General features: G+C 39.1%; 1 protein-coding gene and 1 long non-coding RNA gene across 2 annotated transcripts in view; one reads left to right on the top strand and one right to left on the bottom strand.

Annotated features, from left to right (window-relative positions):
* The window catches only part of LOC116316773 (peripheral-type benzodiazepine receptor-associated protein 1), a 78,722-nt gene that overhangs the window by 43,008 nt on the left and 20,966 nt on the right, over positions 1-14,748 (bottom strand). The window contains exons 4-6 of the mRNA XM_039618220.1: positions 6,696-6,803; positions 6,321-6,449; positions 1,179-1,355 (exon numbers count right to left, since the gene is read on the bottom strand). Of these exons, the coding sequence (XP_039474154.1) occupies positions 1,179-1,355; positions 6,321-6,449; positions 6,696-6,803 (414 nt within the window). The remainder of the gene's footprint in view (positions 1-1,178; positions 1,356-6,320; positions 6,450-6,695; positions 6,804-14,748) is intronic.
* On the top strand, positions 4,345-5,547 carry LOC120442242. Its single transcript, XR_005614578.1, has 2 exons — positions 4,345-5,279; positions 5,358-5,547. It is a non-coding gene; the product is annotated as an uncharacterized LOC120442242 (long non-coding RNA).

Genomic DNA, 14,748 nt, shown 5'->3' with positions numbered 1-14,748 from the left:
CCCTCTTTGGGGGGATACTCGGTCTAAGGTAAGTTTACGCTGTAATTTAACACCTGTGTGATTCTGTACACAGCATTATTTAGATGTTGACCTTAATTATGACGTTTGACATTGAAATATTATCGCTTACTTTTTTTTATTGTGACTGTCTAAATAGTGATACAGACATTAACCCAGAAGACGATTATTTTCTCTTACCTAATTTATTGAATTCTTTGCTATGATAAAAAACAGTATTTAAAAAAAATCTGTGACTTAACTGATTAAAAAGCTCACTTTTGGCAGACAGACTGACTAACCAAGCAGTAATAACATATCTTTACTTACCCTGTACAGCGTTTCGTGGAGTGAAGCTAGCTGTGATAGCGTTAGCATTTGCTAACGTTAACACTGTGCTGTTGTCATGAGAACTTGGACCAGGGACCGCTTCATCTCCAGTACACTGCTGCAATACTCTCTCAGACTGAGGTGAAGACGTACAATCTAAGCGGTTAGCAACTTCTCTGAGTAACTCAGAAACGGACTTGTCTCCAGCAGCCATGTCCTTCACAAGCATTGATACACCTGTAAAAGCTTATTTTTGGCTTTTACAGGTGTATCGCCTGTATCGCGCCCAGTGTTTTACATATGTCGGTGCCCTAACTTTATTTCGAGCTGCATACTGCCGCCGGCTACTGGCTCCGCCCTGTCTCTTTTGATTGACAGACAAAGTAATTCTGCTAAAAAAGTCGCATTATGAAATAAATAGGCCATCGGGAAAAACGGGATTTTGAAATAAAGACTGACTTTGAAAAAAGGACATTTTGGAATAAAAACGACTGGAAATAAATAAAATGACTCAGCAATAATCTCTGTTATTGGGAAAAATAATGACCATGAAATAATATTTCACAATAATAAGTAAATTTATATAGGAGAATGCAATATATTTCACAATAATGAGCTTTTTTTTCAAAATGTGTTCCATTATTTCATGATATCATTCTCACATTACATAACTGTGTCTTATTTATTCACATAGTTATTTATTTCATCATGTCCTATTTATTTATTTAATTTTGAACACTTTGGAGTTCCATAGAAATCAGCCTTTCAGCTGAGAAACTGAGGCCAAATTAATGCCCACATTTCAATCTAGGCTGGATGAATTTACTCAGCAGGAGATGAGTTATAAATACCTTAGTGATACCCAGCCGAGCCTCCAGCTTTCTGCATTCCTGCTGCAGGGCAGCAATTTCCTTGTCTTTAGAGAGCAGTACATCGGCGTGCTGGGCCAGGTCCCGAGCTCGCTGACGGGCAAATGCCCTCTTGTACTGTTCAACTGACCCAGGTCTCATCAAAGATGGGGAATTGACCTGCAAAGGAAATACATATTCATCAGCAGAAACGTTGGAATACAGTCCTGAAGACACATGAGACATGAGTGGAAACTAAGGGGATCAACAGTTGTAAAAAGAACTGGATTCAGCAGAATACTTTTAAACTTTCCAAGTCTCATTCTGGTCTGCAGGAATGCTCTTGTGAAATATTAGTACTGGCACTGGTAGCTCACTGATTTATCAATAGGCAAAGACCAGCAAAGGACAGTACCAATCCAATCAGTTCCAGTGCAGTCTCTGATGGTGTAGTTTTACCACAACTGATTTATATCTTGGGGCATGGTTCTGCTCTGGAACTCTCCCACCCTTTGATGCACATACATAGAAAGCCAGGGAGCATGTCCTATATGAGATCTGCCATGTGGATGCATAAGAGAGTATCAGCTGACTTATCCACTGATTTAAACTGGCACTGAGATCAGCTGATCTATCATGATTATGTCTGGCGTTGATGTCATGGGCTGTCTGACTATTCCAACTCTAACTCTGGATAATGGTGTGGTATGTAATTTAATGGATTCATCAACTAGAATGGCAGCTTCACTGATAATCTGTGATTCATACCAAGATCCTTGATTGTATTGTATTGTATCTTTATTTTGAACATGTTAAAATAGTATGACAACAACAACAGAGAAAAAAGTTTTTTTTTAATAACCCCAGTAACACGTCAAAAGATATACAAATTTACATAAACATACTTGTGCACACACACTTATATATACACATCCCTATTGTGAAAGTAGTGGGTGAGAACACCCGATGAAAGGCCGACCTCCTCCCTGTACTTTGCAAAAAACATATTTTTGAATCATCTTTTAAACTGAGTCATACTTGGACTTTGCTTCAGTTCTTTACTTAGTCTATTCCACAGCTTCACTCCACACACAGAGATGCAAAAACTTGTTAGTGTTGTACGGATGCAGGGACGTTTTAAATTTAATTCAACCCTCAAATTGTATCCCCCGTTCCCTTTTAGAAACCAATTTTAAAATATTGTCAGGAAGTAGGTTGTTTATTGCATTATACGTAATTTGCGCAGCGAGAAAATGAACCAGATCTGTGAATTTTAGTATTTTTGATTTTAAAAATAGTGGATTTGTATAATCTCTGTAACCAGTTTTATGGATTATCCTTATGTTGCTTATCAAACATAGTGCTTTTTAATCATAAGTGAAATTTTCTAACTATAAAACAATACTGAATAAAAAGTGTAGGTGTCAATGATGACTATGTATAAGATGGTTTCAGTGTCTAATTTCTGTTATGTTAAAAAACCACTAAACAGAGCACAGGCATCTAAAGCTACTGCTGTATATCATAAGGAAGCAAAGGGCATACAGATATACATTTTGCTGACGCTTTATATTTTCCTGCTTTGTATGCTATTGATAAGAGTAAGAGTGAAAAGAGTAAGATGTTCATCACGTTACACTATGTGTAACGTGATGCACATTGTGAGTACAAGAAAACAATTATTATAATATGATGTGTTAAATTTGTTTAGATCAGAGGATTAAGGAAGGATTTATCTGTGTTTCAGTTTGGCTTACTTTGGGCCTGTGTGTAATTGTGTAGAGGGAAAGGAATTTATGGACACTGGGGGTCTGCCTGTCATAAAAGGAGACAGGAAGCTACATTTGGGGGTTCCTGATGCTGATGCTTGTACCTTTAATAAAACTCATAATTGTTATAAACTTAGAAGTAGGTTTGCAGGAGACTCTCCACCTTAAATGTAAATGTAAGACAACAAGAGGCCAATGGCCCAGTGGATGCAGAGTGGGGGGTCTCAGTGTTTGTAATATGTTAACTCTGTTTTGTATGTTGTCTAAAGGAATCTGGTGTAGCTTGGGTGAGGAGATTACTTTTATGACCGGCAGGAAGTCACATACACAGAGACACACACACAGTGCTTTGACTGTTACGATGCACCCACACCTACATGCACACTCACTCACGTGCACTCACACATACACACAGGTACGCGCATACAGTCACTCACGTGCACTCACACATACACACAGGTACGCGCATACAGTCACTCACGTGCACTCACATAGACATACGGGTACGCGCACAAACAGGCACTCACGTGCTTGTGAATACACACACAGACACAGAGTTTGCAGCACACCATGGGGGTTTTATGATGGGGTCACTTCTATAAAGCTGACTGTAACAAACAAAGGAGTGAAGATTTTGCAGAGGGACATCGGCCTTGCACGTCTTCCCTTCTAGAAGATGCATGCTTAAATGAAGATGAATGAAGATGAATAAAGGTTTTGTGAAATAACTACTGAGTTCCGGTGCCGTCTCTGGATGCCCGAGGAATAAAAAGAACCGGGGTGAAACTGATTTCGCAACATCTTACTCTTATCACTCTTACTTTCCTTCACCTAGTTCTGTATAAAACTGCTGCTATGAAGTTTTATACAGCAGTTTTTATTTTTGTTTTTTAGATTCATGTCATCTATATAGATCAGTGGTCCCCAACCCTGGTACCGGTCCATGAGTCATTTGGTTTCGGGCCGTGAGAGTTGAGGCTCGGGTGTGAAATTTATGGTTTTCAGGGTTTTTATCGTTATTTTTTAAATTGTTTTTAGCATGAACTCGGTTTCCCTGGGTCTTTTCCCGTGTGTTATGAATAAATTTTTTTGGTACCGGTACTGGTTTTATTTTGTTGTATTTATCTGCGACACCTCTGTTCTAGGATGCCCTCTGGACCCAGTGGAGGTGGTGAGTGACAGGAGAATGGTGGCTAAGCTGTCATCCCTGTTGGACAACATCTCCCACCCCATGCAGGAGACTCTGACAGCACTGAGCAGCTCCTTCAGGCTGCGGCACCCACGACGTGGGACGGAGAGATTTTGCAGGTCTTTCCTCCCCTCTGCTGTCAGACTCCACAACAAAGACTTTGCAGCTGATCAAACACACAAACCCACACATGTGCAATAAGACTAAGTGCAATACTCTTTTTCTGACAAAGTTGTATTTTTACTCAGTTGTGTATAGCATTTGTATACTATTTTTATCTTATTGTATATAGTATTTTATTTTATTCTATTCTATTCTGTACAGTTTTGTACAGTATGTTACTCTTATTCTATTCCAGTGTTCTCTAATTTTTGCTATATAATTTTGCACTGTCCACTTTCTGCTGTAACAAAACAAATTTCCTACGTGTGGGACTAATAAAGGTTATCTTATCTTATCTTAAAGGCCGGTCCGTGAAAATATTGTCGGACATAAACCAGTCCATGGTGCAAAAAAGGTTGGGGACCGCTGGTATAGATGATATCTAAGTAACAACCAGTACTTGTCCATCTGACAGTGCAGCTACGATCTGATGACAGCTCACTAAAAAGACTTTTCATTAGACCAACTCATACAGTCCACAACAGGCACTGATCACCTATTATAATAGGAATATAATATAATATAATATAATAGGAGTACTTAGCAGAAAAAGTGCTGTCTCCTATCCTGCAAACACAGCATCGTGAAGAAGAAGAGGAAGTCCGTTGGACAGTGCAGTTACTATCTCAGATTTACAGTATTCAAGAGCTGTCTCATTAGCAATAACAATGTATGGCCAGAAGGATTTTGTCATGGCCTGGGTCTAGGGACCCAGGGCTCATGTATGTTTAGTGTATGTTTATGTTTATATTTTCCATGTGGTGTTTGGTTTGCTCTCCTTTTTCTCCATGTTTCTCCGTGTGAGCTTCCGGAGGTTTTGGTTCGCTGAGGAGACTGCGAACCCGGAAGTGTTTCTGCTCCAGAGACAGCCACACCTGCCGCTTGTCGTCCTCTGCCAGCTGCAGTAGATTACGCTCGTCGAGGGAGCGGCATTTAAGACTGTAGCTGAGCTGAGGCCGACGCTGGATCCTTGAGTCAGAACTCGTCAGTACAGCCGTGGGCTTTGGTATAACCTCCGAGTTAATAGATTTCCTGCTAACCTTAATGTGTTTGTGTTACCAGGAATCTGGAGCGGAGTGTGCTTTGAGGTCACGGTGTGGGAATAGGAGTTTTTTGGAGTCGCCACTTTTCACTTTTCACGGACATCTGCACTGTGTGGGATTCAGGGAGAATCGCCACGGGACCACAGTGCCTGGATTTTGTATATAGTTGTGTGTTTTCCACCCCCTGTAAATAAATCCACTGTCCTTCACTAGAGTCTCGCGTTTGGGCCCTACTTTCACTGCCACTCCACGGTCTGCCATTGCGGCCCGTGACAGATTTAGTATTTGACAACTGCGTTTAGTTTCTGCAGTCTTTTGCTAAATCTCTTTAATAAAAGTGTATATTACAGCTTATGAAAAGTCTTTGCCTGAAAACGTTTTCTTTCGTATCTCATATTTCTATGCATTACAATATTTGGTGTACAAGGCTGCTTTTATTCAAATGAGAAAAGAAGATCACACACTGCACAACTCAAATGTTTACATATTTAATAAATAGTGTGTGAGGTGTTAATTCATTTTGTCATGTTTTCTTGTGTTGAGAATTTTTTTTGTATCCTTTTATTCACATGCTCTGTGACTCTGTCATAATGCCTAATAATAAGTTAGAAACAATGTGATTTGGACTGATAAGGAGTCACTTGCTGCGTGTGTGTGTGTGTGTGGTAGTACAGCAGGTCTACTAATCGGAAGTACGGTGGTTTGAACTCTGGCTGGTCCAATCTGCATGCCTTGGGCAAAATACTAAATCTCAAATTACTCGTGTGAGTGTGTGAATGTTAGATAGAAAACACTTAAGCATAGAAAAAAGTGCTTGTATGAATTGGTGAATGAGGCATGTTGTTTTTGTGCTCAGGTAGAGTAGAAAAGCACTATATAAGAACCAGTCCATGTACCATTGGTTCAGAGTCACTGCAGCCACACTGCTGGGTGAATCAGTTCGCTGTGGGAATGTTTGAGCTATTTTATATGTGCTGCATACCACTTTGAGGTTGGCCTCCTGCAGTTTCCGAGCCCTCTCTTCCAACCTCTTTGCAAGAACAGCCAGCTCTGTGTTCTTTCTCCTCAGCCGCCTGACCTTCTCCTCAGTCTCTGGGGCACTGCTCTTCCGCTAAACAAAAAAGGGATGCAGCAAATGCTAACACAGCAGCGGCAAACAAATAAGTCACACATTTATTCAGAAAGGCTTAATAATGATTCATATCTGCAAGTTGGAACTCAAACGCCTGCATAAAATGACTGAAGGAAAGAAACAGAGGGAGTTACATCTTTTTGTTCACCGTCTGTGCACCTGGCCTGCTTTCTTACAAAACCTTCACTCAAGTCTACACGCCCTCTGTTATATTTTTAGTCTTACTAGCAGGCCATTCTCCTCCCTTAGTGTGGCACAAGTCTTCTCCAGCTCATCCAGGGCTCGCAGAAGTTCAGAATTCTGATGCACCAGGAACCCGTAGTCAGTACCATTCTGGAAAAAACCAAAAGGACACCAAAAATAGATGCAGAGTTTACCATCTACTGCACAGCTGTTTGTTTTGTCTCCTTAAGTTAAAATGTAAAATGTGAAAATAAGGGATTGGTTTTCATTCTGGCTTAATCCATGTTTTATATCTGACATGCAGAAAACCTCCTCTGCTGTCAGCCACCGTTTACACAGCACTGTCTAATGGTGGCTGACAGATGACACACAAACACACAAATTAACTGATACTTCAACTCTCTTAATCGATTTTTGATTTTAGCTGTCCCTCCTGATGACCCAAAGCCACTTTAGTGCTAAGCTCATCTTTGTTCCAGAGATTGAATTTTTATGTACTAATGCTGCCACAACTTTTTATTTGTTTGGTTGTATTTTGACACAATTTTATGCTGAGAAATTGTATTCTAAAATCTGTCTATTTCAAAAGTGTTTTTTCCCCATTTTTTCTTTCTTTCTACAGAAGATGTTGGTTTCAAAATTACTTTAACAATAAATAAACCAAGTAAATGGGGTTCATTTTTTTTTATTTCACAGTGTCTCAACTTTCTGACATCAAGATGGCATGTCCCAGTCCTAATGTATATTTAATTTTTGTATTCAGGTTTTATATATTAAAGTGCATCATGAGGTTTATACAGTGTAATTAGGTGCTGCAGTAATATTGCTGTGAGCTTGTGAGGGGCAGCTGAACAAATCAGCAGTCAATGTGGCAGAAAGTCAATGTGGTGATCAAGACTGTCACGGGTGTTTAGCAGCCACATGGTTGAAGCCTGAAGGAGGGGAAAACCTCAGATTGGTCGTTCATCTACATGGTAGTGATACCACCCTGCCTCTGTGCCAGAGATGCTCTAAATGAGCCCTGAGGCTCAGACGTAAAGGTTGAGATTAGAGCTGCTGTCCACAAATGCTATGACTGCATTTAGAGCAGATGAACAGACAGCTATAAACCCAACAAAAGCTCCATCCTTACTGTAATGCAGCACATTAACATAATCTGATTTTGGCTGCTCACATATAAGGAAAAAGCAGTTATAACTGAGATAGATATTAGCCATGGAAGATCCCATGGAAGCTCTAGTATGAAACAGTCTGCATGTCCTGCCCATGGTTACCCAATGACAGCAGAAAAAAAAGACTGTGACATATTTCAGGTACTGTGAGAAGCATGTAGAGATCTCCATGTGTGGAACACCTGCTCACCAATATGTCTACGTAAAACTCATTATTAACCTAAAACCACCCTCTTTTGTATGACCACAGACAATAGGAAAACATCCTCATGACACAGTTCAGATTAAAAAAGTGAAACAAACACTAAAAAATCATGCAGGCATCATCTCATTTATGTTGTCTTGGCAACTGCAGCAGACAGGTGATCAAATGGCTCCCTGGAGAGATTTTAATGCTACTGTACCTGTTACTGAAGTCAACACTAATGGCCAGCTATTTACTAAGACAGCAGCTGAGGCTCCTGTGCTCATAAAACAATGGAGATGCTGTCTACCTGGTTAGCGGGTTACTAACTACTATTTATTTTCAGAATCTGGTTGAAAAAAATACACAAAACCAAAAAGGAATGTGTGACATTGGGTTACTAGATAAGGCATGATTTAGCTATAAATACAAATGTGCTTTAGTGAATTTCCAATACCTTCTAAATTAGTTGCGAAAAGCTTGCAGTCAAAGAACGATCTGATCAGTGCAAGGAAAATAGATGCATCACGGACGGCTCTTATAATCAATACAGGCACAGAGTCAGCAAGTACGTTCCCCTTAAACCTGAATGGCCTCTTTGAACTAAGCTGGCATCATCCAGGACAAAATGAATTTTATTACTCACACGTTTGACTTAAATGTTTGAGATGTGAACTGCTTAAGCTGTTTCAAAACTTTACATTTAAGAGGATAGTATCAAGATTTTCCAAAGCAAACTGTGGTTTTGAGAAAACAATACATTTTTCTGCAATAACTATTCAGGGTAGTTACATTTAGTGACTCTCTCCTTCTGACATCTGGTGCTTTTACATATAAAACACAAAAACTCTTGCAGTATATTCATTCATGTTTTCCCACGTTTCTTTCTTTCAGATCAAGTTCACAGTTCATAAATAAATACACAAAATCCCTGCAATGCTTCATCAGAGTGTTTTCACCCACTGGAAAATTTGCAAACCCTACAATATGCTATAACCCTATAATACCCTATAGTAAAGATGACAGAGTGGGGCACAACTGCTAACCAAAGTTTAAAGCACAGATAAAAAAATACTGTGAGCAACACTTCATTCTCAGACTCTTTGCTTGCTGATGACACATGAATTTTTCAGGGACACAGGGACAACGCCTATTATTATATAACTGTCTCAGGCTGACTTATCTATTGAGCCATACTGTTAGACATAAAAAAGTACTCTTATGGAAAAAAAATCCATCAATCCATCGTCAAATCTGTCTTAAAATCCAAGATATATTAATTATTTTCAAGGTATAAACTTACATATGAAAAAAAACCTCACAATATTTAGCAAAATTAGATAATACTTCAGCATTGCACTAACATAAAAAGATGGAACACATGTTTATTAGAGCTCTGGTATTCTAGAAAGGAGTGGGGTTAATATAGCTTTGGGAAAAGTGAAAAACAGGAATGAAGGTCCAATCTACAAACTAGTAACTCCTTGGTTATGCAGGAAGTATTAAACTACTACAGTCATGTGAAAAAGAGATTAAGCACACCCCACGATCCAGTAGCTTATAGAACCAACTTACACAGCAGTAAATCAAAGTGTTGGTTTTCAGTTTGACTTGATCAGTCTCACACATTGTTGTGGAGAAAATTTTGACCACTCTTCTGTTTACAGCATTGTTTCAGTTTATTGAGGCTTGGGGGCAACTCATTTAAGGTCCCACCAGAGCATTTCACTGCGCTTGACAGTTGCTTGTGCTCCTATTGTTGTGTATCTCCGCTTTGGTCACACTGATAATTAATGTGTGTATTTGATTAGAAGCACGCTAAAGAAGCGTACTTACTGCTTCCAGTGTACTTCGTTTTTCACAGCACTAAACAGTCCTATGAAAATCTATGTGCACATGATAAAAATTGAGGCATTAAAATGCCTTTTCTTTGCCAGTAAAAAAAGCTTTGGCTTGTGTCTCTACAATCTGTTTTATCAAAAATAAAAGCTGCTCATTCTTGCCTATGATGACATTGGGGAATAAAAGCAGCTAATGTCATAATGCTGAAGCTCCAAAATTATCTCTAAAAGAAGCTGTTGTATCCCACATCACTTTCTCAGATTCCAGTTGATGAGTTTACATTGTAAAAAGTGTAACAAATATCTGTTTGTAGCCCTTAGACTGGCAGGCTATCAAACATTCTTTGTATGGTAAGAAGGCACAAAGAGTGTTAGCCTCAGTTCACAGATACATTTTTGTGTCCTTGAGAGTTACTTTTCCATCACTTAGAGAAGTCGACCAGTCCCAGCATCCCAATCTTCCTCTAAGGACAGCCATGCTAGAGTCTAATCAATCACCTAAGAGGAAGCCAGCCAGCGTGAACTCAGCCTCCGGTTGGCATCATTCTGATTCTAACGATCTTGGAGTCTGTCCATGTCGTGTAATTGTTCATTTGGAATCATGCTGAAATGCACCGGAGGCTTTTCCATGGGCATGATGCTGGCTCTTTGCAAACTACAACCAATCAAGCTCCTGCTTTTCCCAGTGCCACAGAAAAGGGCTGCAGGTGGCGAGATTTGCCCAGACCTAGGATACGTATTAGCATTCAGGCAGCAGTGTCATTTCCACATAGGCCTGGCTCAGTAAAGCAAGGCAGATGTAACTCGGTCACAAGAGGGCATGGGTCTCTACATCAACGTCTGTCAGCAGATCTTGAGCCCTGGGCAGGACAGACGGAGCGGTCTCCTTGTGCTCTGTTTGAATCTTTTTGTATTTATTTATTACTGCACACATATATCTTATGGGTTCCCAGTAATAAAAAAATCATACTGATACTGTCTACAGCCTGTAAAGTCACAAAAAAAACATTAAGTGAACTTTTTTTCCCTCAGTTGTATTTATAGTAGTGTTTTCAGAAAGTAATACCTGTCAGTAAAAAAAGAAATTATTTAAATGTTCAACAAAAAATATTTTATCTGTGATTTAATTCAATATAAAGGAAGGCTTTATGAGACTCATTCAACAAGTCCATTCTTATTAAATCGTATTAAACTGAAAGCTTATATAGCGCTTTTATTGACTGCAGCTCTGTGACAACACTTTATGCTGTAAAAAAGTAATAATAATAATAATTATAATAAAAATAATGATAAAAATAATAATATAGAATCTGTTTTGGCTTCAGCCAATTTCTCTTGTGCCTTCTCTAACTAAATGTACCTCCCACACTGTGTAATTTCAGCAATCCTCATTGTGCAACATGACTTTTTATCCCACTGCTTCTTGTTTCCAAGCTATGTCCACCTTGGTCGATCATAACAGTCAGATGATATATCATACAAACAACTCAACAAGACCTTCTCTAATAAAATCCCAAACATTTTATGTTACATGCATTTGGGTTTGTTTTGATCTCTTCAGAAGTGCTTGAATATGATCCGTTTTGAAGCTCTCTCACTGTGCAACAGTCTGGAGTAACATCCAGCAATATCAACACTATTCATTCATGTTTTCCATCTTTCAGCTGGTATAGCACACGATCACGAAGCTTAAGATCAACTGGGTTTTTATTATTATTACAAAAAATATAGACTTTTAGGTCTTTAAAATGACTACTCACTCACAGAAAATAGTTTCACACAAACACTGCCATACTTTCCTGTGCAGTGAAAGTGACTGTGTAAGTAGGCCGAAGGAAGGGCAAACTCTGCCATCACATGACTGTTACAGTTTTGCATCTCAGCAGGTGTTAGCATTACTGACCTTATAAACAGAAGAAGAAGAGAAATGTCTTTACTGACAAATCCAACAACCAAGCCTAACAGGAATAAGAATAAGTTTTTCAATTTCCATTTCAATAATCCATTCCCACACAACCTAATCAGATTAAAATGCAAGACAGTATATGGTTCAGTTTATTAAGTCATGGTTGGAGGTCTTGGTCAAACCCCCAACCCTGTGATTAGTGCCCTAGTCTGCCTCTCATGTCAAACAACCCTAAAGCAACAATAAAAATGAAGTTTACAAGAGAAACCCAACAAGCAGGATGTTATAAATTATCCCTTTGAATTGCCTTTATTAGTGAGAGCAAGCCAACACTGACAAGGTGGAGCTTTTTAAAGAGAACAAGCTAAATTGCGTTCTGATTATCTGGGTCAGTTGGATTTTTATATGCCTCCAAGGTTCAACATGAAAATGGGTTAGGGACTTTCTGGCCTGCCTCTCGTGGGGGTTTTACTGGAAACTCTTAGCTAGGGAAGCAACACAAAAAATGCATAGAGAGACTAATTTATGACAAATAATCTTTGTACTGAAATAACTACTCTGAGCGTGTGACAGGTTTTATTTAGCACTCGTGTAAAAAAATACAAATATGTGAGGTGAGTCAAATAAGGAAGGTATTAAAAAAAGGTCATGTATATGAGAATAAACCTTTTTTATTCATTCTTGGATTTAATGGACTTGTTTTATTAGCACCACTAAAAGATAAACATGCTGTTTACATGGCACCAATTTTCACCTTCTCCCTTTTAACCCCCTTTCTCCCCCGTATTTCATTTCATTTCTCACTCAGCCCTCTTTAATATTTCATTTCACAGCTTTTCTGCTGCGATGTTTGCTGAACATATTAAAAACTACAATATTAGGCAAATATCAGTGCAGACATACAAATTCTGGGAATGGTAAACTAATATAAAAAGCTACAAGGAAAGCAGAAGAGCATGTGTAGTAGATGATATATTTTATTAGATTTTTGAGACAAAAGAGGACTTTAGAAGATAGAACAGATCATTAAATGTTCAGAGATTTATTCTTACATATTCATAAGGTTGCAACAGCCAGATTGTTCTTTTGTCTTGAATCCATGGGGAGCTTTTGTACGGCGTATGGAAATGTCTGGTTTTCACATAAACACCAACATCAGCATTTTTAGCTGAGCTAAAAATCTCCTGCTATAAGCCTCTGAGGAGACTACAAGACAAAGACACAGACGGGCACATGCTTTGCCTTTGTTAACTCTTTGCTGGGCTTAGATCATGCTTGCTGTCTTAGTGCTGACGAAATATTAAATAAAGGGAAATAGACAAAAAAAGAGCTGCATATGTTATGTCAATTCAGGTTAATGGTGATTTTTTTTAATTCAATGTGTTTCACCACTACCACAACACAAAAACTGATATACTTAAAAACAGCTGCCTCCCTAGCAACGTGTAGATTCATTTTTATAAATACTCACTCTACAACCTCCATGTACATGCTGCTGACTTTCATTCAATGGCATGAAGAAGGCAGCCTGCTGAATCTGGAAATGTCCCTTAATTAATGGAAACCTCATGTGCTTCTAGCAATATTGGAAGAGAGAAAAGCCTCCGCCCACAGACCCAATCCTCAATCACCGAGCGGTTGCGCAGCGGTTGCATAAACACAGCTTTAATGACCAGCGCAGGTGAGAAAAAGAAAAACGGTAATGATGGCTTGGGAATGGCAGCCCTTCTCCTGAAGCAGATACTAATGGACTGGAGTGGTTTGCTAATGAGGTTGTGTAAACTGCTAAGTTGTCAAATACCCTCAAAAGACATGAATCTCAATCCCATATTCCTTCGATTTTAACAGTATTATGATTTAACATGGTCCTGATTATCTGCAGATAAACCTGCTAATGCACAAAAATTATACACTTTTATCTGCACATAATTTTTATATCATTGGAAAGATCCTTTCAAAGCTTGTGTTTTAAAAGTCACCAATATCTAACTCACTTACAGGACAAAAAAACAGCAACTGCGTAAGCATACTTGCGGCCTGTAGCACTGCAAAACTTAGGAAAGGCTGTTCAGCAAAGCTGAGGCTTTTCTCTTTAAAAAAAAAATATGAGAAGAACAACAAAGCTGTTTGTGGCCTGGGGTGTTTTATAAACAGCAGCTCTTGCTCTACACTCATATATAAGTCATGAAGAAACCCTCTTTAGTGTCCTCTCAAATCCCTTCCTGTATTCATCATGACTCACCTCCCCCAGGGTACCTGACGGTGACAGATTAGGGGGTCCTCTCTCATACAGCAAGAACAAAGAGCCAACACAAGGCACCCCATTACTCCCCCCCACAAGGCGTCCGGCAATCTACCTCTAGCTCATAAAAACGTCCACTGGGTGAGGTTGTACAAAAACAAAATCCATTGTCTGGAGATAGCTGTTAGTCCCTTTCCCTTTACCATATATGGAGGATAAAAGGAAGAATGCATGTCCTTGATGTCCTTCACATGATCTGAATGTTCTAGCTTATATCTGGCGATCAGACTAGAAATCCTGATGCAAGCACATATTATGATGTATTCATTCATGTTAATTTATCTCTGGAATCAGTAGCGATTCCATGTTTGATCCAGGTACAGACATAAATATAGAGGCCATGATGACTGTGTTTAACCATTTGTAGTGGTAGTGGTAGTTTGTAGTGTAGATGTAATATTCTTGTCTGTTGTAGCTTGGGGATGTCATCTTCCTTACAAAGCCATTACAACACTGGGTTACCACCACAGTAATTAGATTCCATACAAGCACAGCTTTCCCATCATCTCAAAGTCCCCAAATAAAAATGTCACAACCCCCTCGTCCCCCAGAGGCTTAATAAGGTGTCAGACATGCAGAGAACATCATCTGGCCTTTTAAAAAGGCAAACATGAAAAGAAGGAGGGGTCACTAAATTATTTCTTTTAGTGCAACGTGAGGAGAAAATGGACTGATGGGAGACAGTATGTA

Source organism: Oreochromis aureus, linkage group 10 (assembly GCF_013358895.1).
Source record: "Oreochromis aureus strain Israel breed Guangdong linkage group 10, ZZ_aureus, whole genome shotgun sequence".
NCBI classification, from domain to species: domain Eukaryota; kingdom Metazoa; phylum Chordata; class Actinopteri; order Cichliformes; family Cichlidae; genus Oreochromis; species Oreochromis aureus.
The sequence above is the reverse complement of the archived record's forward strand: the minus strand, read 5'-3'. Positions and strand labels throughout refer to the sequence as shown.